Below are 24,552 nucleotides of genomic sequence, written 5' to 3' on the forward strand. Positions count from 1 at the left end.
TCCCCCCCGGTGTTACTTTATATCGTCCCATTCCCAGCAGTCACCTCTCCGGTCACATCCCCCGGTGTTGCTGTAGAACATCCCATTCCCCGCCGTCACCTATCTGGTCACATCCCCCGGTGTTACTGTATAACGTCCCATTCCCAGCAGTCACCTCTCCGGTCACATCCCCCCGTGTTACTGTATAATGTCCCATTCCCAGCAGTCACCTCTCCGGTCACATCCCCTGGTGTTACTGTATAATGACCCATTCCCAGCAGTCACCTCTCCTGTTATCTCCCCCGGTGTTACTGTATAACGTCCCATTCCCAGCAGTCACCTCTCCGGTCACATCCCCCAGTGTTACTGTATAACGTCCCATTCCCAGCAGTCACCTCTCCTGTTATCTCCCCTGGTGTTACTGTATAACGTCCCATTCCCAGCAGTCACCTCTCCGGTCACATCCCCGGTGTTACTGTATAACGTCCCATTCCCAGCAGTCACCTCTCCGGTCACATCCCCCCGGTGTTACTTTATAACGTCCCATTCCCAGGAGTCACCTCTCCGGTCCCATCCTCGGTGTTACTGTATAACGTCCTATTCCCAGCAGTCACCTCTCCAGTCAGCAGCTGGATGATCTTGTTGGTGAGTTCCAGGATCCTCTGGTCAGTGTCTCTCTCATGTATCGGTGAGTGAGAGGGAGTCAGTGGGGTGTGGTTCTGGGTCCTGCTTTGTCCTCCTGACACACTGGGACATACATTGGGTGTCACAGGATCTTTCTTCTTCACTACTGTGTAATCCTGTGTTGCAGAAGACACAAAAAAATCCCAAAGTTTTTTTACCATTAAAATTTGTTCTAGAATGTTCTCATCAATCTCCGAACTCATCCGTGTTTTATTACATTCCGGAAATCCCTCACCTCCCCAGTCAGCAGGTAGATGATCTCCAGGGTGAGATTTAATATCCTCTCAGTCATGTGACTCCTGTCCTGGTCCATCCCCAGAGAAGCAAGGACGTGTCTCATCCTCATGTGACTTCTAATAAAGACTCTGGTGCTTTAACACTTCACTGTCCAGGAATAAATAATGAGATTTATGTCTTACCTGGTAAATCTCTTTCTTCGAGGACATCAGGGGCCACAGCTTTACTTTGGGTAATAGGAGTGGGAGTGAGCTCCAGCACCCTAGAGGATAACTAACTGCCTCCCAGGCAGTCAGGCTCCTCCCCTCCTATACCCCGCCTCCAGGCCACGGACCTCAGTTTTTTAACAAGCCATGGCAGGAGACAGGAGAGAAGGAAGAGAAGCACCACACAGAGACACATTCTGAAACATGTTAGTACCCTCAACAGAGGAGTAATATATATAACCAGTGAAACGTAACTTGTAACGTAACTGAAGCAGGCGCGGCAGGGAGGGATCCCTGTGGCCCCTGATGTCCTCGAAGAAAGAGATTTACCAGGTAAGACATAAATCTCATTTTCTCCTTCGGGAGACATCAGGGGCCACAGCTTTACTTTGGGACGTCCTAAAGCAGCCACCTATGGGTGGGGACGCGCCTGCGCCGCAGCCAACACGCTCTGCCCGAAGGCAGAGTCCTGGGAGGCAAAAGTATCAAAAGCGTAAAAACGCACAAAAGTAGCAGCTGACGACCATGTCGCAGCTCTGCAAACTTGCTCAGCTGTAGCACCGCCCCGAACAGCCCAAGACGCTCCCACAGACCTAGTGGAATGTGCCCGGATACCAGCCGGAACCGGGAGAGAGGCACCCAGGTATGCCTGCCGGATGACAGAACGAAGCCAGCGGGCAATAGTCTGTTTAGTGGCCGGCCATCCCCTCTTTTGAAAGCCATACAGCACAAAGAGGGAGTCCGTCTTGCGAAAGGACCGGGAGCGGCGCACATAGATGCGCAGCGCCCGTACAACATCCAAGGATGATTGATCCAAAGATGCATCTGGCCCTTGAAAGGCCGGAACCACGATTTCCTGGTTAACGTGGAAACTGGACACCACTTTTGGTAAGTGAGAAGGGACAGTACGAAGAACCGCCCGGTCATTGTGTAAGACCAGGAAGGGGGACTTACAAGACAGGGCAGACAGATCGGACACCCTCCGAGCTGATGCTATTGCCAATAAGAAAACCGTTTTCCAGGTGAGCCAACACAGGTCCACTGACCGCAAAGGCTCAAACGGTGGTTTCTGGAGTGCAGATAGCACAAGGGAAAGGTCCCACGGAGCAACCGGGGGGACAAAGGGAGGCTGGATACGCAGAACCCCCTGCATGAATGTGCGGACATCCCGCAACAGTGCTAATCGTCGGCGAAACAAGATGGACAAAGCCGAGACTTGAACCTTCAAGGTAGATAAGCGCAATCCAGCCTCCAGGCCCTTCTGTAAGAAGGATAGAATCCGAGCCAGGCGGTAAGACTTAGGATTGAAGTGGCGAGTCCTACACCAAACGAAGTAAGCCCTCCAAACCCGATGATAAGCTCTCGCAGAGGAAGCCTTTCTTGCTCTAAGCATAGTGGAAATTACTCGAGCATTAAACCCCCTAGATCTCAAGAGGGAGGTCTCAACAGCCACCCCGTCAAAGCCAGACGCCTCAGGTCTGGATGCAGACACGGACCCTGAGAGAGAAGGTCCCGACGTAGAGGCAAGCGGATCGGGGGGGCCACCGACAGAGCCTGGAGGTCTGAGAACCAGACTCGCCTGGGCCAATATGGGGCCACGAGGATCAATGTGCCTCCCTCCGCCTTCAGCTTGCGAATCAGTCGCAAGAGGAGGGAGAATGGCGGGAAGGCATACATCAGCCTGAACGGCCACGGAGCGGACAGAGCGTCCACCAAGATGGCGGCCGAGTCGTGGGCCCTGGCTCCGTAAGAGGGAACCTTGTGGTTGTGTTGAGAGGCCATCAAGTCCACCTCGGGTAAGCCCCACCGATGTACCAGCATCTGGAAAACCTCCTGATGGAGGGACCATTCGCCGGCATTCAGTGTTTGACGGCTTAGGTAGTCCGCTTCCCAATTCTGGACTCCCGGAATAAAGACCGCCGATAGAGCTGGAATCTTCTTTTCCGCCCACTGAAAGATGCGGGATGTTTCCATCATTGCCGCCCTGCTGCGGGTGCCCCCCTGGTGGTTGATATAAGCCACTGTGGTGGAATTGTCCAACTGGACCTGCACCGGACGACCCCTCAGCCAGGGTTCTGCCAGGCAAAGGGCTCGGAAGACCGCCCTCAGTTCGAGGACATTGATTTGGAGCTTGGCCTCCGATGTAGACCAAAGGCCCTGGAAAGATCTCTGGCAAGTGACCGCTCCCCACCCGCGGAGACTGGCGTCCGTAGTGAGAAGGGTCCACTGATGGATCCAGAATGGGCGTCCCAACGTGAGGTTCTGGTCTAGGAGCCACCACGAAAGAGAGAGACGGGTTGTCGGTGATAAGGTTATCACCTGAGATCGGAGAGAGAGGTAGGATCCCGACCACTTGGAGAGGATTTCCTTCTGAAGGGGGCGGGAATGGAACTGGGCATATTCTGCCATGTCGAAAGTCGACACCATGGAACCCAGTACCTTCATGCAGGCATGTATGGACACCCGTCGAGGATGGAGGAGCCGACGGACTCTGGACTGTAGAATCAGACGACGGTCCTCCGGCAGGTAGATCCTCTGATGGATAGTGTCCAACCTGGCTCCTAGGTGAACCATCGACTGTGCCGGAATCAATGAGGACTTGTCCCAATTGATGATCCAGCCGTGTCGCTCCAGAAGCTGTATTACCACCCTCAGGTGGTCCTGGAGAAGTTCTGCAGACGGAGCAAGAATCAACAGGTCGTCCAGATATGGGATTATCCGGATCCCCTGGTTGCGCAGACTGCTGCCCATTACTGCCATCACCTTTGTGAACACCCGGGGAGCAGTGGATAGACCAAATGGTAGGGCTCGGAGCTGGAAATGTTGGTCCAGGATGGCAAAGCGCAGGAACCGCTGGTGTTCTGGGCGAATGGGGATGTGTAAGTACGCATCCTAAATGTCCAGGGATGCCATGAAGTCTCCTGGCTGAAGGGCCAGGACAATGGAGCGCAGAGTCTCCATCCTGAATTTTGGGACCCGTACAAACTTGTTTAGCTTCTTTAGGTTGAGAATGGGCCTGTAGGAACCGTTTGGTTTCCTGACCAAGAAGAGGCTGGCGTAAAACCCCGAACCCCTTTGGGACAAGGGGACAGGTATGATGACCCCTGTTTGAAGCAAACGTTGGACTGCCAGTTCTAGCGCTTTGCGCTTTTCCGGGTCTGATGGAAGACTCGTGGAAAAGAACGATGTTGGTGGGCGATGCCAAAAAGTTAAGGAGTAGCCCCGAGAGACCACCTCCTGAACCCACGCGTCTGTGGTGGATTCCAACCAGATGGGGGAAAACTCCAACAGGCGACCGCCCACCCTGGGGTCCTCCCGGTGGGGGCCCCCCCTGTCATGCAGCGGGCTTGTCCGCCGGCTTTGGGTCAGGGCGTCTTGTGGCCCAGGGACGTCTGCCCCTAGCACGGGAGGATCTGCCTCCCTGGGAAGATCTGGAGGAGAAGGACTGTCCTCTACCACGGCCCTGAAACCGAAAGGACTGAAAGGCCGGCCGGGGCCGTGTAGTCGGGGTGGATGGTAGGAAGGCAGTCTTTGATGCTGCCACCGTAGCAACCATCCTGTCCAGCTCAGGACCAAACAAGAGGGAACCATCGAATGGAAGGGCTTCCAAGGCCCTCTTCGAATCCGTGTCCGCCTTCCAGGAGCGCAACCAAAGTGATCTGCGAGCAGCCACTGCTGAAGCGGACACCCTGGAGGAGAGAGTAGCGGAATCAAGCGCCGCTTCGCCTAAGTAGAGGGCAGCCTGATGTATCAATTCTATAGTCAACAGAAGGGTATCTGCTGGGGCCCCCTCAGACACCCCTGATTTGAGGGCAGCGGTCCATTTAGTTAGAGCCATAGCCACCCAGGCTGACGCCAGGGCCGGCCTGCCCGCTGCCCCTGCCGTGGTGTATATCAGCTTCAGGAAGTTTTCCAACTTCCTATCCGCCGTATCCTTAAGAGACGCTGTAGGTATGGGCAACAAGGAGGCTTTAACCAGTTTTGCCACATGAGCGTCTACCCTGGGGGCTGTCTCCCAGGGGATCCTGTCCTCCTGGGGGAGAGGATAGAGGAAGGAGAAACGTTTGTGAATGATAAACTTCCTATTAGGGACCTCCCAAGCTTCCTTAATGACCGAGTCCAGGTTATCGGACTTGGGAAAGCGACTGAAGGAGCGTTTAGGGCGCTTAAAGAAAGGGCCCGACTCCGCAGGCGGGTCAGCCTGGTCGTCTACTAGCAGGACCTTCTTAACCGCTGTAATCAGGCCTGGTACATCAAGGCGAGACGGGGGGTCCTCTCCAACACAGGTATCCCCTATGTCAGCGGCGACGTCAATGGCGTCATCTACTGCCTCCTCAACATAGTCACATCATCGACATCGTCTTGCTCCTCCTCCTCCTCATCGTCAGTATCCTGCCCGAGGAGGGGGCGGAGTGGCGACGGTCTTCTAACTAAAAGCCTGCGTGTATCTGCGGGCAGTGGACCCTCCCCCTGGGCATCCAATGCTGGGGGGGCTGCACTCGCTGCCGATGAGGACGGCATGGACCGCTGGGGCAGCGCAGCCGAGACTTTATCAACTAGCTGCGCCATCATCTGCACAAGGGATGAGGCCCAAGCAGGCTCCTGAGAGGAGGCCGTAGGCGTGGGCAGCGCCTGCGCATTGTAGCAGCCTGCGCATACGCCGTCCTGTACATAGTCCAGGGGAGATAGGCCCGCATTACAGGCTGTGCATGACAGCAATGCTGGGGCGTCCCCCTTTTTGGACTTGCTCTTCGGCATAACTACTGTAAGTACAGGAGGGCTGAGTACAAAAAGACACCAAATACACTGCAGCAGCTATTGGGTTAATAAGTACACATATACAGCAAGCATACAGAGGCATACAATGCAAATAGAAAGTCAATGGCACTAGGCTCTTGCAGCAGCTATGGCTGACTGGAGCACTCAATAACTGTGACCTGTGTCCCGCAGGAGAGGTACAGGGGGGACTTGCCCAAGCCTCCTGGCAGTGAAAGAGTGGAACCTCGGGTGGCACTGGAGCTTCTCCGTGTCCCTCTCACGTGCAGCCAGGCAGACAGGAAGGGATGTCAGTGGCGGGAACTCTCTGTGCGCCAAGCACAGTTCCCTGCCTACTGTCCCCGGGGGAGGGGCTGATGTGGGGGGAGCCTCCTCCCCCTGCTAACAAATGACCATAGGGAAGGTGTCCACATGCAGCGCTGGTAAAATGGCGGGGATCCGGCGCGCGCCGGGCGGCCCCGCATACCAGCGCTGCTGCCCACAAACTAGTTTCCCTGGTGGTCCAGCGGGACGGGCGGCGAGCCGGCCGACCGCTTGCTAGCACAGCCGGCGGTCACCCCTCGCCGGCTGTAGCAGCCATCTCTATGCGCCTCGCTGCGCTATCGCACACGCTCCCGGCGGGGAGCGTGTATTACTCACAGTGCCGTCCCGGTTCTTCTGAAGCGGGCGCCTGTGGTCCCCGGCGTCCGGCTGTGGCTGCAGGCTCCCCAGTGCCCAGGGGCCGCTGCTGGTCCCAACCCGCGGGTGGCGAGGCAGCGCCGGATCCGGGTGTTGGAGCCAGCAGTGCAGGGGTCTATTCAGACCTCCAGCACTGCTGCTCTGATAAAAAATTAAAAAAAAAAAAAAAAGTTATGGCTGCTAAATAGCAGCCCCTCTTTTGGGTGCATCTGGCTCCTGCCAGCACCCTAGAAAAACTGAGGTCCGTGGCCTGGAGGCGGGGTATAGGAGGGGAGGAGCCTGACTGCCTGGGAGGCAGTTAAAGTTATCCTCTAGGGTGCTGGAGCTCACTCCCACTCCTATTACCCAAAGTAAAGCTGTGGCCCCTGATGTCTCACGAAGGAGAAACAATAGTTATACACAACAGGACATGCTCATCTCTCTGTTTCATACCCAAGTAAGTTACATGTACTGTGATGGCTGCTATTAGCCTGGCGCTCACAGGAGCAGTATGAAGCAGGGACATGTTATACTGAATATATGACATGGGGATGAGGGGGAATTATAAAGCGGGCAGTAAGTTATTATGCGGATAGCTGGTGGGCATTATGAGGGGGGTTTGGGCGCTGTGATGTGGTACTTACGCCATGGTAGCGCATATGAGGGTATACAGTGCTTATTATTAGGCTGAGGTGTGCCTGAAGGGTCACCATGGTGAGAGTCAGGGAGATATGAGGGGGGAATGATGATGTGGGAGATGTGCAGCCATTGTGTCGGAGTCCCTAGGCCATGAGGTGGGGGGATGGGGGGGGTCACAGCCACATGGTGCTGGCGTTACACCTTCATAATTCATGTGTTGCCATGTAATATCTATACACACACATACCCCCAACCAGTCACAGCTTCCTCTCACCCGCAAGATAATATGCACTCCCGATTTAAGGTATGTGTGCTTCTACCCGACCGGGGTCTGCGTTCCACTCCTCTTCCGGGAAATGCGTTCCACCCGGCTTCCCGCTTGATGGGGGTTAATACCAGTTTCCGCCGTGCGGCTTGCTGAGCAGCAGGAAGAGGACTCGGTCTCGGAGGCAGCAGCCGGTGATCGGTATTATACCTGTACTACTATTACTACTGTTATTGTGATACACTTTAGGCTCTCACCCCTGTGCCCCCTGTTCCATACCCTTCCTGCTGCCCAGTCATCTCCCCATCAACTGCCGATGGTGTCATCTGTGTTTTGCATCGATGGTGATTCATCGATGCCCGTCACACACCGTACAGTGAGCTGCTGGGATACAGTGTTTGGGGCTCAGTCAGTACCATTCCCCCTGTGCCGGGTGACAAATAAAAACATTGCAGCCTCCTCTGCCAGATCAGATCTCCACCACTGATAGCAAATCCACCGATGATGGCCTGACATTGATTGTAAATGGGTGTCACTAGCACCCTGCTCTGGAGCTGTGCACTAATGGGAATTGGAAGTTATTTTATTTGGGGTATGGGTAAAAACCGGACCAGGACAAAACTGCCGGACCAGACATCAAACTCTGCATTTTGGAGCTTGTAGCGTCCGGTCCGGGGGGTGTCCTGTCCGGGGATGTCCTGTCCTGGGGGGCTGCCTGTGACACCTGTCACCAGGTAGAGGAGGAGGGGTAGAATAAAGCCTCCCTGTATGGTCCGGGCATGTAGCAAAAAACGGACAGTCTGGACCACACGGGGAGGCTGTAATCTCCCCTTCCACATGTCCCTGATGATAGCTGATGATACACAGGGACCCCCCTGGACAAGACACCCCCCGGACCGGACCCTAGAAGCTCCGGACTGCAGATTTTGATGTCCTGTCCGGCGGTCCGGAGTCTAGTCCGGTCCGGTTTTTACATAGTCCCTTTTATTTGGTTTCTTTTTTGTTTGGTACATAATGAATAATGTGGAACCCCCTCTGGAAATGGTTTGATCCAGCGTGTGCGGGAAGACCAGCGCTCTCTGGAGCCCCAACATGATGGGAAATGATAAAGTAATGGGCCCTACACACAAGGCGATATTCAGCTATTTTCTGAGAGATTTTGCATAACTTAAAGAAATCGCTCAGAAAATGGCAGAATATCGATGTGTGTGATGCAAAAGCGCGGCCCCGGTTCTGGCTGCGATAGATTAAGTGATACCGCTAGCAGAGGTTGTAACGCCATAGCCAGGGGATACGCTAGACAGGGTGTCAGGAATGTGCCCCGGCTGTGGCGTTACACCCTCTGCCAGTGGTTGATACCATTATCACAGTGAAGGCGACTGCGGTGTCATGTAATCATGCATTTACTGAGTATCGGCGGCTTTTTCAGTGCTCATATTTATGGAAAATATAAAACTAGTCAATGCCAGCTGCTAATATCTATGTGTATTCAATCCAATGCATATATCCGCCCGTAAGCCAAATAGCTCACATCTAAGCACCGGAACCGCCCGGATACAAACACTTTGCCAAGCGCTACCTGGGCACAAGGAATCAGTCTAAAACAACAGGGATCTTTCCATATGCTCACCTAGGGGCCTAATTCAGAGCTGGCTGCTAAGTTTCAGAGCCCTTATATAAGATATACGCCGCCCCGCCAGAGTGAGATTCCGCCCTGGCAAGCCTGCGAGTCATCAAATGGTTTTTCCCGTGTGTGCAGTCTGTGCGGAGCCCAGGACTTACTCAGTGGCTGATCAGGGGCGGAGCTGACGTCACATGACTTCCCCCTGACACGGCTGGGCACGCCTGTGTATTCCCGGACACTCCCAGAGAGCGCCTGGTTACCGCCCCCAAATGCCGGATCGTATCCAGGCTTCAGCACAGATGGTTTAATCAGAATCCCTCAGATACTAATTAAGTCACCTGTGCTCAAGCATGGATATCTACAAAACCTGCACTGTTGGTGTGCCTTTAGGACCGTGGTTGGGAATGCCTGGTGTAGATGGTACCAAAAGACCCCGTGGGTGGCTTTAATGGAAGATGCAGAACCTCCTGCAGTTCTGTGACCCAATAGATGATGGCGGTACCTCGGGGTTGGTGAAGGTCCTTGGAATGTTAATGTTAGTTAGAGGCTGTCTCCGTTTTAGGCTGCAGGGAGGGGGGGGGGGGGGTAGGATTAGTCACTAGTGGGGGGACCAAGGCTGCAGGGAGGGGATATGGTCCACAGTGATTAGGTCGACAACGGGAAAATGGTTAACATGGAATTGGTTGACACATGAAAAGATGCCTGACATATATCCTCATAACAGTACCCCGTCCCCCGCATGGCTCGCTACGCTCGGCACACCATTATAATCACTTGGGCAGTGGCGAAGTCAGGTTAAAAAAAACATTCATGCCGACTTTGGTTCCCCAACACATATCTGGTGGCCATGTTTGACTTTCCGGCCCTTTAGGAAGGAGGTGATAGCGCTCACAAGAGAAATCCTAGGCCCAGAAATTCCTGATGGTCCAGAATTGTTATTAGCGCGGCAAAAGCAGTCATACCGCTCCACTGGGATTCCACCTTCCCACCGCCCCTTTCCGAATGGTCCCAGAGGATAGAAGTGTATAGAACAATGGACGGCATTATAATGTCTGCCTCTGACACATTCCCCTGGATAGAATTCTGGGAAACGGATACATACAAAAATATCGCTACCAGGCATCGACCCCCATCCTGAGCAAACCCGTATACAATAGGAAACCGCACAGCGCTCTCCCGATGTCCGGAAGACAGTTCTCACACCCGACTCGTTCTTCCCCTTAACTTTCCTTTCTCTCCATTACTTACAATACGCTGCTGATATAATTCTTATATGTGTTTGTTATATATGTATACATCAAGTTACAATACAAATGTTTCTATACACTGCTGCCTGATACGTCACACATCAGTTCTATACCAAATTACAGGTTGTTTCTTATATGTGACGGATGTAAATGTATAAGGCTGCAAAATGTTCAAATCACACAATGTAACACTGTATAGCAGCCATTGGGATGTGTATATGATGCACCGCGGCCGGGAACAGATACAACCTAGGCTGCATTACATAACCCCCAATAATCAGGGCCCAATATGGGGGTTACACTGCTGCACACCCGGTTACCCGGAATACAACACCCTACTTACGTCCGGACCGAAGGAATGAAGACCGGCGCCGCTGGTCCCGGAGAGAAGCTGAGGCGCGCTGCGAGCGGGAAGCCAGGTGGAACGCAGAGAGACCGGAAGTAGACCGGATACAGGAAGTCAGTTGGAACGCACAGGCCGGAAGTCGGGAGTAGCTTCCTCTCCCGGGGCGAGAGAGAGGAGGTCACGGCTGCAGTGCAGGGGCAGGACAGCGGCTAATTAGTGAAAAGGATCTTTAATGATGTCACCCCCCATGTGTCCGGCTGTCCTCATCAGGGGGAGGAGTCTGAGGATCAGTAGCATTTGCAGTATCAGGTACCCACTCTCACCCGCGGCCCCCCTTCCCTGAGAGCAGAGCAAGGGCGAGATGTTACTAAGCCAAGAAAATTGATAATCCACTAACCAATCAGCTCCTTACTGTCATTTTAAATGGCTGCAACATGACACTTAGGAGCTGATTGGCACTTTATCACTTTTTTCAAGCTTAGTACATCTGGCCCCCTTAGAGTTAAGGTGCATACACACTGGCCGATACATTGTCCGTTTTGATTAAATGGACGATATATATTGACAGGCCTTCAGCCGGTGTGTATGTACCAGCGATATATCATCGTTCTGTGTGTATGGGCCCCAGCAGAAGAACAGAGGTTGGCCCTGGCGGTGAAAGGACTCTGCTTGGACAACAAAACATTGATGTCAGTAAATTGAGTTGGATCTTAATGGTGTTTTCTTTTGTCTGCACACACAGGGGACATACGCCTGCACACACAGGGGACATACGCCTCCACTTGTCTCTCTGTCACGCTGCGCACCCGCTGAATCATAAGAAGAATTTCCAGAGCACCTGGGAGTTACATAAGGACGGGATGATGGAGAGTTACCGGCCCCTAACATCAATGGGTAACAGGAGACTTTACTGGGGAGCGGTACTGACAGCCACCTACATACACACATTACATGACAGTCACATGTATACCATGTTCTCAGTCACTGCGTGTCTCCTACAGATGGGCCCAGTAACAGAGATACCCCAGAGAATGACCCCATCCTCTGTATTCCCAGGATAATCACATATATACCATGTCCTCAGTCACTGTGTGTCTCCTACAGATGGGCCCAGTAACAGGAATACCCCAGAGAGATGTCCCCGTCCTCTGTATTCCCAGGATAATCACATATATACCATGTCCTCAGTCACTGCGTGTCTCCTACAGATGGGCCCAGTAACAGAGATACCCCAGAGTGATGTCCCCATCCTCTGTATTCCCAGGATAATCACATATATACAATGTCCTCAGTCACTGCGTGTCTCCTACAGATGGGCTCAGTAACAGAGATCCCCCAGAGAGATGTCCCCGTCCTCTGTATTCCCAGGATAATCACATATATACCATGTCCTCAGTCACTGCGTGTCTCCTACAGATGGGCCCAGTAACAGAGATACCCCAGAGAGATGTCCCCGGTCCTCTGTATTCCCAGGATAATCACATATATACAATGTCCTCAGTCACTGTGTGTCTCCTACAGATGGGCCCAGTAACAGAGATCCCCCAGAGAGATGTCCCCGTCCTCTGTATTCCCAGGATAATCACATATATACCATGTCCTCAGTCACTGCGTGTCTCCTACAGATGGGCCCAGTAACAGAGATACCCCAGAGAATGACCCCATCCTCTGTATTCCCAGGATAATCACATATATACCATGTCCTCAGTCACTGCGTGTCTCCTACAGATGGGCCCAGTAACAGAGATACCCCAGAGAGATGTCCCCGTCCTCTGTATTCCCAGGATAATCACATATATACAATGTCCTCAGTCACTGTGTGTCTCCTACAGATGGGCCCAGTAACAGAGATCCCCCAGAGAGATGTCCCCGTCCTCTGTATTCCCAGGATAATCACATGTATACCATGTTCTCAGTAACTGTGTGTCTCCTACAGATGGGCCCAGTAACAGAGATACCCCAGAGAGATGTCCCCGTCCTCTGTATTCCCAGGATAATCACATATATACCATGTCCTCAGTCATTGCGTGTCTCCTTTAGATGGGCCCAGTAACAGAGATACCCCAGAGAGATGTCCCCGTCCTCTGTATTCCTAGGATAATCACATATATACCATGTCCTCAGTCACTGCGTGTCTCCTACAGATAGGCCCAGTAACAGAGATACCCCAGAGAGATGTCCCCGTCCTCTGTATTCCCAGGATAATCACATATATACCATGTCCTCAGTCACTGTGTGTCTCCTACAGATGGGCCCAGTAACAGATACCACAGAGAGATGTCCCCGTCCTCTGTATTCCCAGGATAATCACATATACCATGTCCTCAGTCACTGCATGTCTCCTACAGATGGGCCAGTAACAGAGATACCCCAGAGAGATGTCCCCGTCCTCTGTATTCCCAGGATAATCACATATATACAATGTCCTCAGTCACTGCGTGTCTCCTACAGATGGGCCCAGTAACAGAGATACCCCAGAGAGATGTCCCCATCCTCTGTATTCCCAGGATAATCACATATATACCATGTCCTCAGTCACTGTGTGTCTCCTACAGATGGGCCAGTAACAGAGATACCCCAGAGAGATGTCCCCGTCCTCTGTATTCCCAGGATAATCACATATATACCATGTCCTCAGTCATTGCGTGTCTCCTTTAGATGGGCCCAGTAACAGAGATACCCCAGAGAGATGTCCCCGTCCTCTGTATTCCCAGGATAATCACATATATACAATGTCCTCAGTCACTGCGTGTCTCCTACAGATGGGCCCAGTAACAGAGATACCCCAGAGAGATGTCCCCGTCCTCTGTATTCCCAGGATAATCACATATATACCATGTCCTCAGTCACTGTGTGTCTCCTACAGATGGGCCCAGTAACAGATACCACAGAGAGATGTCCCCGTCCTCTGTATTCCCAGGATAATCACATATACCATGTCCTCAGTCACTGCATGTCTCCTACAGATGGGCCAGTAACAGAGATACCCCAGAGAGATGTCCCCGTCCTCTGTATTCCCAGGATAATCACATATATACAATGTCCTCAGTCACTGCGTGTCTCCTACAGATGGGCCCAGTAACAGAGATACCCCAGAGAGATGTCCCCGTCCTCTGTATTCCCAGGATAATCACATGTATACCATGTCCTCAGTCACTGCGTGTCTCCTACAGATGGGCCCAGTAACAGAGATACCCCAGAGAGATGTCCCCGTCCTCTGTATTCCCAGGATAATCACATGTATACAATGTCCTCAGTCACTGTGTGTCTCCTACAGATGGGGCCAGTAACAGAGATACCCCAGAGAGATGTCCCCGTCCTCTGTATTCCTAGGATAATCACATATATACCATGTCCTCAGTCACTGCGTGTCTCCTACAGATAGGCCCAGTAACAGAGATACCCCAGAGAGATGTCCCCGTCCTCTGTATTCCCAGGATAATCACATATATACCATGTCCTCAGTCACTGTGTGTCTCCTACAGATGGGCCCAGTAACAGATACCACAGAGAGATGTCCCCGTCCTCTGTATTCCCAGGATAATCACATATATACAATGTCCTCAGTCACTGTGTGTCTCCTACAGATGGGCCCAGTAACAGAGATACCCCAGAGAGATGTCCCCGTCCTCTGTATTCCCAGGATAATCACATATATATACCATGTCCTCAGTCACTGCGTGTCTCCTACAGATGGGCCCAGTAACAGAGATACCCCAGAGAGATGTCTCCGTCCTCTGTATTCCCAGGATAATCACATATATACAATGTCCTCAGTCACTATGTGTCTCCTACAGATGGGACCAGTAACAGAGATACCCCAGAGAGATGTCCCCGTCCTCTGTATTCCCAGGATAATCACATATATACCATGTCCTCAGTCATTGCGTGTCTCCTTTAGATGGGCCCAGTAACAGAGATACCCCAGAGAGATGTCCCCGTCCTCTGTATTCCCAGGATAATCACATATATACAATGTCCTCAGTCACTGCGTGTCTCCTACAGATGGGCCCAGTAACAGAGATACCCCAGAGAGATGTCCCCGTCCTCTGTATTCCCAGGATAATCACATATATACCATGTCCTCAGTCACTGTGTGTCTCCTACAGATGGGCCCAGTAACAGATACCACAGAGAGATGTCCCTGTCCTCTGTATTCCCAGGATAATCACATATACCATGTCCTCAGTCACTGCATGTCTCCTACAGATGGGCCAGTAACAGAGATACCCCAGAGAGATGTCCCCGTCCTCTGTATTCCCAGGATAATCATATATATACAATGTCCTCAGTCACTGCGTGTCTCCTACAGATGGGCCCAGTAACAGAGATACCCCAGAGAGATGTCCCCGTCCTCTGTATTCCCAGGATAATCACATGTATACCATGTCCTCAGTCACTGCGTGTCTCCTACAGATGGGCCCAGTAACAGAGATACCTCAGAGAGATGTCCCCGTCCTCTGTATTCCCAGGATAATCACATATATACAATGTCCTCAGTCACTGTGTGTCTCCTACAGATGGGCCCAGTAACAGTGATACCCCAGAGAGATGTCCCCGTCCTCTGTATTCCTAGGATAATCACATATATACCATGTCCTCAGTCACTGCGTGTCTCCTACAGATAGGCCCAGTAACAGAGATACCCCAGAGAGATGTCCCCGTCCTCTGTATTCCCAGGATAATCACATATATACCATGTCCACAGTCACTGTGTGTCTCCTACAGATGGGCCCAGTAACAGATACCCCAGAGAGATGTCCCCGTCCTCTGTATTCCCAGGATAATCACATATATACCATGTCCTCAGTCACTGTGTGTCTCGTACAGATGGGCCCAGTAACAGCGATACCCCAGAGAGATGTCCCCGTCCTCTGTATTCCCAGGATAATCACATATATACCATGTCCTCAGTCACTGCGTGTCTCCTACAGATGGGCCCAGTAACAGATACCACAGAGAGATGTCCCCGTCCTCTGTATTCCCAGGATAATCACATATATACAATGTCCTCAGTCACTGTGTGTCTCCTACAGATGGGCCCAGTAACAGAGATACCCCAGAGAGATGTCCCCGTCCTCTGTATTCCCAGGATAATCACATATATATACCATGTCCTCAGTCACTGCGTGTCTCCTACAGATGGGCCCAGTAACAGAGATACCCCAGAGAGATGTCTCCGTCCTCTGTATTCCCAGGATAATCACATATATACAATGTCCTCAGTCACTGTGTGTCTCCTACAGATGGGACCAGTAACAGAGATACCCCAGAGAGATGTCCCCGTCCTCTGTATTCCCAGGATAATCACATATATACCATGTCCTCAGTCACTGCGTGTCTCCTACAGATGGGCCCAGTAACAGGAATACCCCAGAGAGATGTCCCCGTCCTCTGTATTCCCAGGATAATCACATATATACCATGTCCTCAGTCACTGTGTGTCTCCTACAGATGGGCCCAGTAACAGAGATACCCCAGAGAGATGTCCCCGTCCTCTGTATTCCCAGGATAATCACATATATACCATGTCCTCAGTCACTGTGTGTCTCCTACAGATGGGCCCAGTAACAGATACCACAGAGAGATGTCCCCGTCCTCTGTATTCCCAGGATAATCACATATATACAATGTCCTCAGTCACTGCGTGTCTCCTACAGATGGGCCCAGTAACAGAGATACCCCAGAGAGATGTCCCCGTCCTCTGTATTCCCAGGATAATCACATGTATACCATGTCCTCAGTCACTGCGTGTCTCCTACAGATGGGCCCAGTAACAGAGATACCCCAGAGAGATGTCCCCGTCCTCTGTATTCCCAGGATAATCACATGTATACAATGTCCTCAGTCACTGTGTGTCTCCTACAGATGGGGCCAGTAACAGAGATACCCCAGAGAGATGTCCCCGTCCTCTGTATTCCTAGGATAATCACATATATACCATGTCCTCAGTCACTGCGTGTCTCCTACAGATAGGCCCAGTAACAGAGATACCCCAGAGAGATGTCCCCGTCCTCTGTATTCCCAGGATAATCACATATATACCATGTCCTCAGTCACTGTGTGTCTCCTACAGATGGGCCCAGTAACAGAGATACCACAGAGAGATGTCCCCGTCCTCTGTATTCCCAGGATAATCACATATATACAATGTCCTCAGTCACTGTGTGTCTCCTACAGATGGGCCCAGTAACAGAGATACCCCAGAGAGATGTCCCCGTCCTCTGTATTCCCAGGATAATCACATATATATACCATGTCCTCAGTCACTGCGTGTCTCCTACAGATGGGCCCAGTAACAGAGATACCCCAGAGAGATGTCTCCGTCCTCTGTATTCCCAGGATAATCACATATATACAATGTCCTCAGTCACTATGTGTTTCCTACAGATGGGACCAGTAACAGAGATACCCCAGAGAGATGTCCCCGTCCTCTGTATTCCCAGGATAATCACATATATACAATGTCCTCAGTCACTGCGTGTCTCCTACAGATGGGCCCAGTAACAGAGATACCCCAGAGAGATGTCCCCGTCCTCTGTATTCCCAGGATAATCACATATATACCATGTCCTCAGTCACTGTGTGTCTCCTACAGATGGGCCCAGTAACAGATACCACAGAGAGATGTCCCCGTCCTCTGTATTTCCAGGATAATCACATATACCATGTCCTCAGTCACTGCATGTCTCCTACAGATGGGCCAGTAACAGAGATACCCCAGAGAGATGTCCCCGTCCTCTGTATTCCCAGGATAATCATATATATACAATGTCCTCAGTCACTGCGTGTCTCCTACAGATGGGCCCAGTAACAGAGATACCCCAGAGAGATGTCCCCGTCCTCTGTATTCCCAGGATAATCACATGTATACCATGTCCTCAGTCACTGCGTGTCTCCTACAGATGGGCCCAGTAACAGAGATACCTCAGAGAGATGTCCCCGTCCTCTGTATTCCCAGGATAATCACATATATACAATGTCCTCAGTCACTGTGTGTCTCCTACAGATGGGCCCAGTAACAGTGATACCCCAGAGAGATGTCCCCGTCCTCTGTATTCCTAGGATAATCACATATATACCATGTCCTCAGTCACTGCGTGTCTCCTACAGATAGGCCCAGTAACAGAGATACCCCAGAGAGATGTCCCCGTCCTCTGTATTCCCAGGATAATCATATATATACAATGTCCTCAGTCACTGCGTGTCTCCTACAGATGGGCCCAGTAACAGAGATACCCCAGAGAGATGTCCCCGTCCTCTGTATTCCCAGGATAATCACATGTATACCATGTCCTCAGTCACTGCGTGTCTCCTACAGATGGGCCCAGTAACAGAGATACCTCAGAGAGATGTCCCCGTCCTCTGTATTCCCAGGATAATCACATATATACAATGTCCTCAGTCACTGTGTGTCTCCTACAGATGGGCCCAGTAACAGTGATACCCCAGAGAGATGTCCCCGTCCTCTGTATTCCTAGGATAATCACATATATACCATGTCCTCAGTCACTGCGTGTCTCCTACAGATAGGCCCAGTAACAGAGATACCCCAGAGAGATGTCCCCGTCCTCTGTATTCCCAGGATAATCACATATATACCATGTCCACAGTCACTGTGTGTCTCCTACAGATGGGCCCAGTAACAGATACCCCAGAGAGATGTCCCCGTCCTCTGTATTCCCAGGATAATCACATATATACCATGTCCTCAGTCACTGTGTGTCTCGTACAGATGGGCCCAGTAACAGCGATACCCCAGAGAGATGTCCCCGTCCTCTGTATTCCCAGGATAATCACATATATACCATGTCCTCAGTCACTGTGTGTCTCCTACAGATGGGCCCAGTAACAGAGATACCCCAGAGAGATGTCCCCGTCCTCTGTATTCCCAGGATAATCACATATATACAATGTCCTCAGTCACTGTGTGTCTCCTACAGATGGGCCCAGTAACAGAGATACCCCAGAGAGATGTCCCCGTCCTCTGTATTCCCAGGATAATCACATATATATACCATGTCCTCAGTCACTGCGTGTCTCCTACAGATGGGCCCAGTAACAGAGATACCCCAGAGAGATGTCTCCGTCCTCTGTATTCCCAGGATAATCACATATATACAATGTCCTCAGTCACTGTGTGTCTCCTACAGATGGGACCAGTAACAGAGATACCCCAGAGAGATGTCCCCGTCCTCTGTATTCCCAGGATAATCACATATATACCATGTCCTCAGTCACTGCGTGTCTCCTACAGATGGGCCCAGTAACAGGAATACCCCAGAGAGATGTCCCCGTCCTCTGTATTCCCAGGATAATCACATATATACCATGTCCTCAGTCACTGTGTGTCTCCTACAGATGGGCCCAGTAACAGAGATACCCCAGAGAGATGTCCCCGTCCTCTGTATTCCCAGGATAATCACATATATACCATGTCCTCAGTCACTGTGTGTCTCCTACAGATGGGCCCAGTAACAGATACCACAGAGAGATGTCCCCGTCCTCTGTATTCCCAGGATAATCACATGTATACCATGTCCTCAGTCACTGCGTGTCTCCTACAGATGGGCCCAGTAACAGAGATACCCCAGAGAGATGTCCCCGTCCTCTGTATTCCCAGGATAATCACATGTATACAATGTCCTCAGTCACTGTGTGTCTCCTACAGATGGGGCCAGTAACAGAGATACCCCAGAGAGATGTCCCCGTCCTCTGTATTCCTAGGATAATCACATATATACCATGTCCTCAGTCACTGCGTGTCTCCTACAGATAGGCCCAGTAACAGAGATACCCCAGAGAGATGTCCCCGTCCTCTGTATTCCCAGGATAATCACATATATACCATGTCCTCAGTCACTGCGTGTCTCCTACAGATGGGACCAGTAACAGAGATACCACAGAGAGATGTCCCCGTCCTCTGTATTCCCAGGATAATCACATATATACAATGTCCTCAGTCACTGTGTGTCTCCTACAGATGGGCCCAGTAACAGAGATACCCCAGAGAGATGTCCCCGTCCTCTGTATTCCCAGGATAATCACATATATATACCATGTCCTCAGTCACTGCGTGTCTCCTACAGATGGGCCCAGTAACAGAGATACCCCAGAGAGATGTCTCCGTCCTCTGTATTCCCAGGATAATCACATATATACAATGTCCTCAGTCACTATGTGTCTCCTACAGATGGGACCAGTAACAGAGATACCCCAGAGAGATGTCCCCGTCCTCTGTATTCCCAGGATAATCACATATACCATGTCCTCAGTCACTGCATGTCTCCTACAGATGGGCCAGTAACAGAGATACCCCAGAGAGATGTCCCCGTCCTCTGTATTCCCAGGATAATCATATATATACAATGTCCTCAGTCACTGCGTGTCTCCTACAGATGGGCCCAGTAACAGAGATACCCCAGAGAGATGTCCCCGTCCTCTGTATTCCCAGGATAATCACATGTATACCATGTCCTCAGTCACTGCGTGTCTCCTACAGATGGACCCAGTAACAGGAATACCCCAGAGAGATGTCCCCGTCCTCTGTATTCCCAGGATAATCACATATATACCATGTCCTCAGTCACTGCGTGTCTCCTACAGATGGGCCCAGTAACAGAGATACCCCAGAGAGATGTCCCCGTCCTCTGTATTACCAGGATAATCACATATATACCATGTCCTCAGTCACTGCGTGTCTCCTACAGATGGGCCCAGTAACAGAGATACCTCAGAGAGATGTCCCCGTCCTCTGTATTCCCAGGATAATCACATATATACAATGTCCTCAGTCACTGTGTGTCTCCTACAGATGGGCCCAGTAACAGTGATACCCCAGAGAGATGTCCCCGTCCTCTGTATTCCTAGGATAATCACATATATACCATGTCCTCAGTCACTGCGTGTCTCCTACAGATAGGCCCAGTAACAGAGATACCCCAGAGAGATGTCCCCGTCCTCTGTAGTCCCAGGATAATCACATATATACCATGTCCACAGTCACTGTGTGTCTCCTACAGATGGGCCCAGTAACAGATACCCCAGAGAGATGTCCCCGTCCTCTGTATTCCCAGGATAATCACATATATACCATGTCCTCAGTCACTGTGTGTCTCGTACAGATGGGCCCAGTAACAGAGATACCCCAGAGAGATGTCCCCGTCCTCTGTATTCCCAGCACTGTACAGAGGAGACTCACAGGACCCCACAGGAGGATCAGGTAGGTGGGATTTAGGGTGTCACCATATACTCGTGTGACCAGTCGGATATGGGGTGAGCTGAATGATGATTAATGTGCTGCAGAAAATATATTGATGTTACATGTAGTGCACCAATGGTCAGTAGTGTCAACAGGGGTTCAGACACAAAGCCACATCCCTTTACCTTGAGGCCACGACCGGTTTCCTGTGAGGCCACAACCGTTTCCTTTTAAGCCACGCCTCCTTACATGAGTCTACGCCCCCTTACCTTTGAGACCACAACCTCTACACACCCTTTTTGGGTAGGGAGCTGGAGAGGGTTATATAGGACAAAAATGACGAATCGCCTCCTCAGTAGACATAAAGATAGAAGTCAGAACCATAGGAAGTACAGGATAACAGTATAAGCATCTACAAATGGGGATTGATGGGAATAATACGGTGAAGGTAGTGATAATAGGGGGAAACGTAGCTGAGGATTTGGATATGGTAATTGTAAATATGGCGGAATGGGCTAGGTCAGTGGTTCCCAAACTGTGTGCCGTGGCTCCCTGGGGTGCCTCGGGACACTTGCAGGGGTGCCTCGGGTTGGTCGTCCAGGACCAATTCTAATTATTTATGATCAATTATTTCTGGACAAAACCAGTGCTGGTGCCTGCCAATCATAAAATGTGTACAATCAGAACCAAATCCTGCCCTTTACCACATAACTGAACCTAAGAAGCAAATATAAACACAATCTACTTAATTTGATATATATTTTTTGGGGCCTAGGGGTGCCTTGGAAAAATTCTGATACTCGAGGGTGCCGTGATTAGAAAAAGATTGGGAACCCCTGGGCTAGGTGATATGGGTACACTGCACCGATAGGATAAGTGTTGGCTATGGGCAGGTAAATGAGAACAGGTGACATTTTGGCATAGACTAGGTGCGGCGTGACCAGAACATTTGTCATGGAGAGTGGGGTACACAAAGGAAGGGACAATGGGATACGTGGGGCAATACCAATACAGTAAGTGGCTTGGAAAGATTCTATAATATATATATACTAGTAATAATGGGCCAGATGTATCAAGCTTCAAAAAGTGATCCAATGGAAAGCGATAGTAACCAGCCAATCAGCTCCTACCTGCCATGTTACAGGCTGGGTTTGAAAAATGACAGGTAGGAGCTGATTGGTTTATTGTGCAGGTACATGAATATATGAGAAGTACTGTATGGCTGGGAAAGTGGAGACTGTAATTTAATGAGGTTGGAGTCAGTGGCGTAACTACACTGCAGCAGCCCCCGCGGTGGCTTGGAGGAGCCGGCACCAACGGGGTCTGCAGGGAGCGCCGAGCTGCTGCTGGCGGATGCCATTGTGCCTGTCACTGTCTGCCTAACACTGACCTGAGGAGGTGAGGTCCGTTCTGTCTCTCCCTCCCTGCTTCCTCCCGGCAGCAGCACTGTGTTATCACGTGTCAGCATATTTGTGTCAATTGTCCGGGTGTCTGTGTCATGTCTCCAGATGTCAGCGTCTGTCAGCATCAGAGCCTCTATTTGCAGTCATTCCCATCTGTCCCGATTTTCATGGGATATTCATTTTTTTTTTTTTTGCGACTGTCCCACTGTGCCACCCACAACAGTGTGTGACATATAGGGCGGAATTTAATGCCGCCCGATTTCAGTGGCAGTGAGAGATGTCCGCCGAACTCGGATGTTTTTAAAGGGGAATTAACTTACAAGGCAAAACCATGCCTTTTAAATTAATTCCCCTTCAAAAAAAAAGTCAGCATTCGGCAGACATCTCGCCCTGCCACTGAAATCGGGCGGCAATAAATTCCACCCATAGTGTAAGGTTCATTAGGTGTGTGTGGTATAGTGTAAGGTTAATTACGGCGTGTGGCATATAGTGTAAGGGGCATTACGATGTGTGGCGTAATGTGTAGGGGGGGGGGGGCAGAAACTTTTTCAGCTGGGGGGAGCAAAATTTATAGTTACGCCACTGGTTGGAATAATAATATGACCAGGAGACATTGGGACAGGAATGTGGACAACACACGGAAAAAACATCTAAATATATAGGTGTGTAGATAAGTACTGGCGTAATATACTCAACCTATAAGAGGAGGGAGCGCCCTGACCACGTTTCACCATCACTTTGAGGATTCTCTGTCACGATTGACGCGTTCTTTTATATTTTTGTGGGGTTTTCAGGGTGAAGATCAGAGTAATATTAAAGAAGAAGATCTGGAGGGAGAAGAGGAGACGTGTGCGATGAGGGATCGGCCAGTTAAGGAGGAGGAGATCTCTACAGATCCCAGCACAGGTGAGTAGTAATCACATATTACAGAGAGTAGTCACATATTCTCCTGTTTGTGTATGGCGTCCTCTGGACATTTCAGTTTCTTGTATCGGTGAGTCAGAGCGCCACCACCTGGCGGTCACCAGCGGTGCACCATATCCCTCACACCCCATAGAGATGGGCCGGAGAATGCAGTATAACTCTGTCATACTTGTGTGTATCAACAATATAGAATTGGTGTAGGCATTCACAAGCTACCGGAAGAGGCAGCCATCTTGGGCGCACTGCATGGGGATTACCTTGGCTGGACGAGGTTACCCCTAGAAGAGATGACACAAAATGAGGTGATTTTAGTGTCGTACACACTATGCAATATTTTAAACGATACCGCTCAATTCAGCCCTTCTGAGCTATACGTTTAATATATCAGCCGGTGTGTACACTACGAACGATGCATGCTCCTGTGGGTCGTTAATGACATCCCCTGCCGTCTTTGGGAGCCGCTCCATTTCACAATATTATTAACAAATACATGTACGGTGCGGGGACTTGATGATGTCACGGAACTATATAACGAACGATATTGTTCAGTGTCCGCGCACTATATCATTTGCCGGTAGTTTAAGGGAAATCATTGACGATACCGCTCATGGAGCCAAACATCGAGTGCGTATGCTCTTTTACCGGTTTTCCGCCACATAACACTGAATTTACATATGCCTGCCCACAAGGAGGAGGAGACAGTGACAGGACGATTTTCCCTATTTATACCCGAAACAATCATTTGTACACACTAAACCATATATATGACCCAATTATTGGCAAACGCCGATTCCAGGAAACAAAAATTCGGCATAGTAGGAAATTTGCTCTTTTTAATTAAAGTTGTTTCAAAATTGAATATGATTTTTTTTTTTTTGTGTGAGTAACTTTAACGTTATCACGGGAACCAAATAGGTTTGGAGTCTGATGGTGTTGGGATACAGATCTTAGGTGACAGGTCTACCTTCTGTCACCCTTTTGGGGACACAATTGACCTCATAACGTTCGACCTTAGGATCCGGACATAATGCAGTCCACCTAAGGTGTGCATTGTGGTTGTGCTACACTAAGCTGTTGTACACAGCCACAGCATAGCGGGACACCTATACACAACAGCCTCCAGGTCATTCCACATCAGATCACCCCAAAACCTATTTCTGACAAATATCTAGACTATCTGACCATTAGTTTATTCAATATTATTTATCCAGTTTACTAGTTAAATGCCCGTCAAACTAACCGCTTCTGCCATATACTTTCACTTGAAGCTGTGACAGTTTTTACTTTGCGCTGTGACCATTTTATATCCCACAAACTCTCCACCCCACGCAAAGTCTCTATCTGCTCCTATCACCAATCTCTGT

At 50.5% G+C, this 24,552-nt stretch overlaps 2 protein-coding genes across 2 annotated transcripts in view; one reads left to right on the forward strand and one right to left on the reverse strand.

The window, feature by feature from the left end:
• LOC146009534 (uncharacterized) overlaps window positions 1-10,807 on the reverse strand; it is a 40,516-nt gene extending 29,709 nt beyond the window's left edge. Inside the window, exons 1-3 of the mRNA XM_083149977.1 lie at window positions 10,658-10,807; window positions 899-1,047; window positions 594-779 (exon numbers count right to left, since the gene is read on the reverse strand). Coding sequence (XP_083006103.1) covers window positions 594-779; window positions 899-1,009 — 297 coding nt within the window. The 5' untranslated portion in view covers window positions 1,010-1,047; window positions 10,658-10,807. The remainder of the gene's footprint in view (window positions 1-593; window positions 780-898; window positions 1,048-10,657) is intronic.
• Window positions 10,808-20,642: 9,835 nt separating this feature from the next.
• The window catches only part of LOC146009535 (uncharacterized), a 35,887-nt gene continuing 31,977 nt past the window's right edge, over window positions 20,643-24,552 (forward strand). The window contains exons 1-2 of the mRNA XM_083149978.1: window positions 20,643-20,882; window positions 23,059-23,170. Coding sequence (XP_083006104.1) covers window positions 23,119-23,170 — 52 coding nt within the window. The 5' untranslated portion in view covers window positions 20,643-20,882; window positions 23,059-23,118. The remainder of the gene's footprint in view (window positions 20,883-23,058; window positions 23,171-24,552) is intronic.

The sequence above is a fragment of the Crinia signifera genome, chromosome 6 (genome assembly GCF_055691185.1).
Source record: "Crinia signifera chromosome 6, ASM5569118v1, whole genome shotgun sequence".
Classification (NCBI taxonomy): domain Eukaryota; kingdom Metazoa; phylum Chordata; class Amphibia; order Anura; family Myobatrachidae; genus Crinia; species Crinia signifera.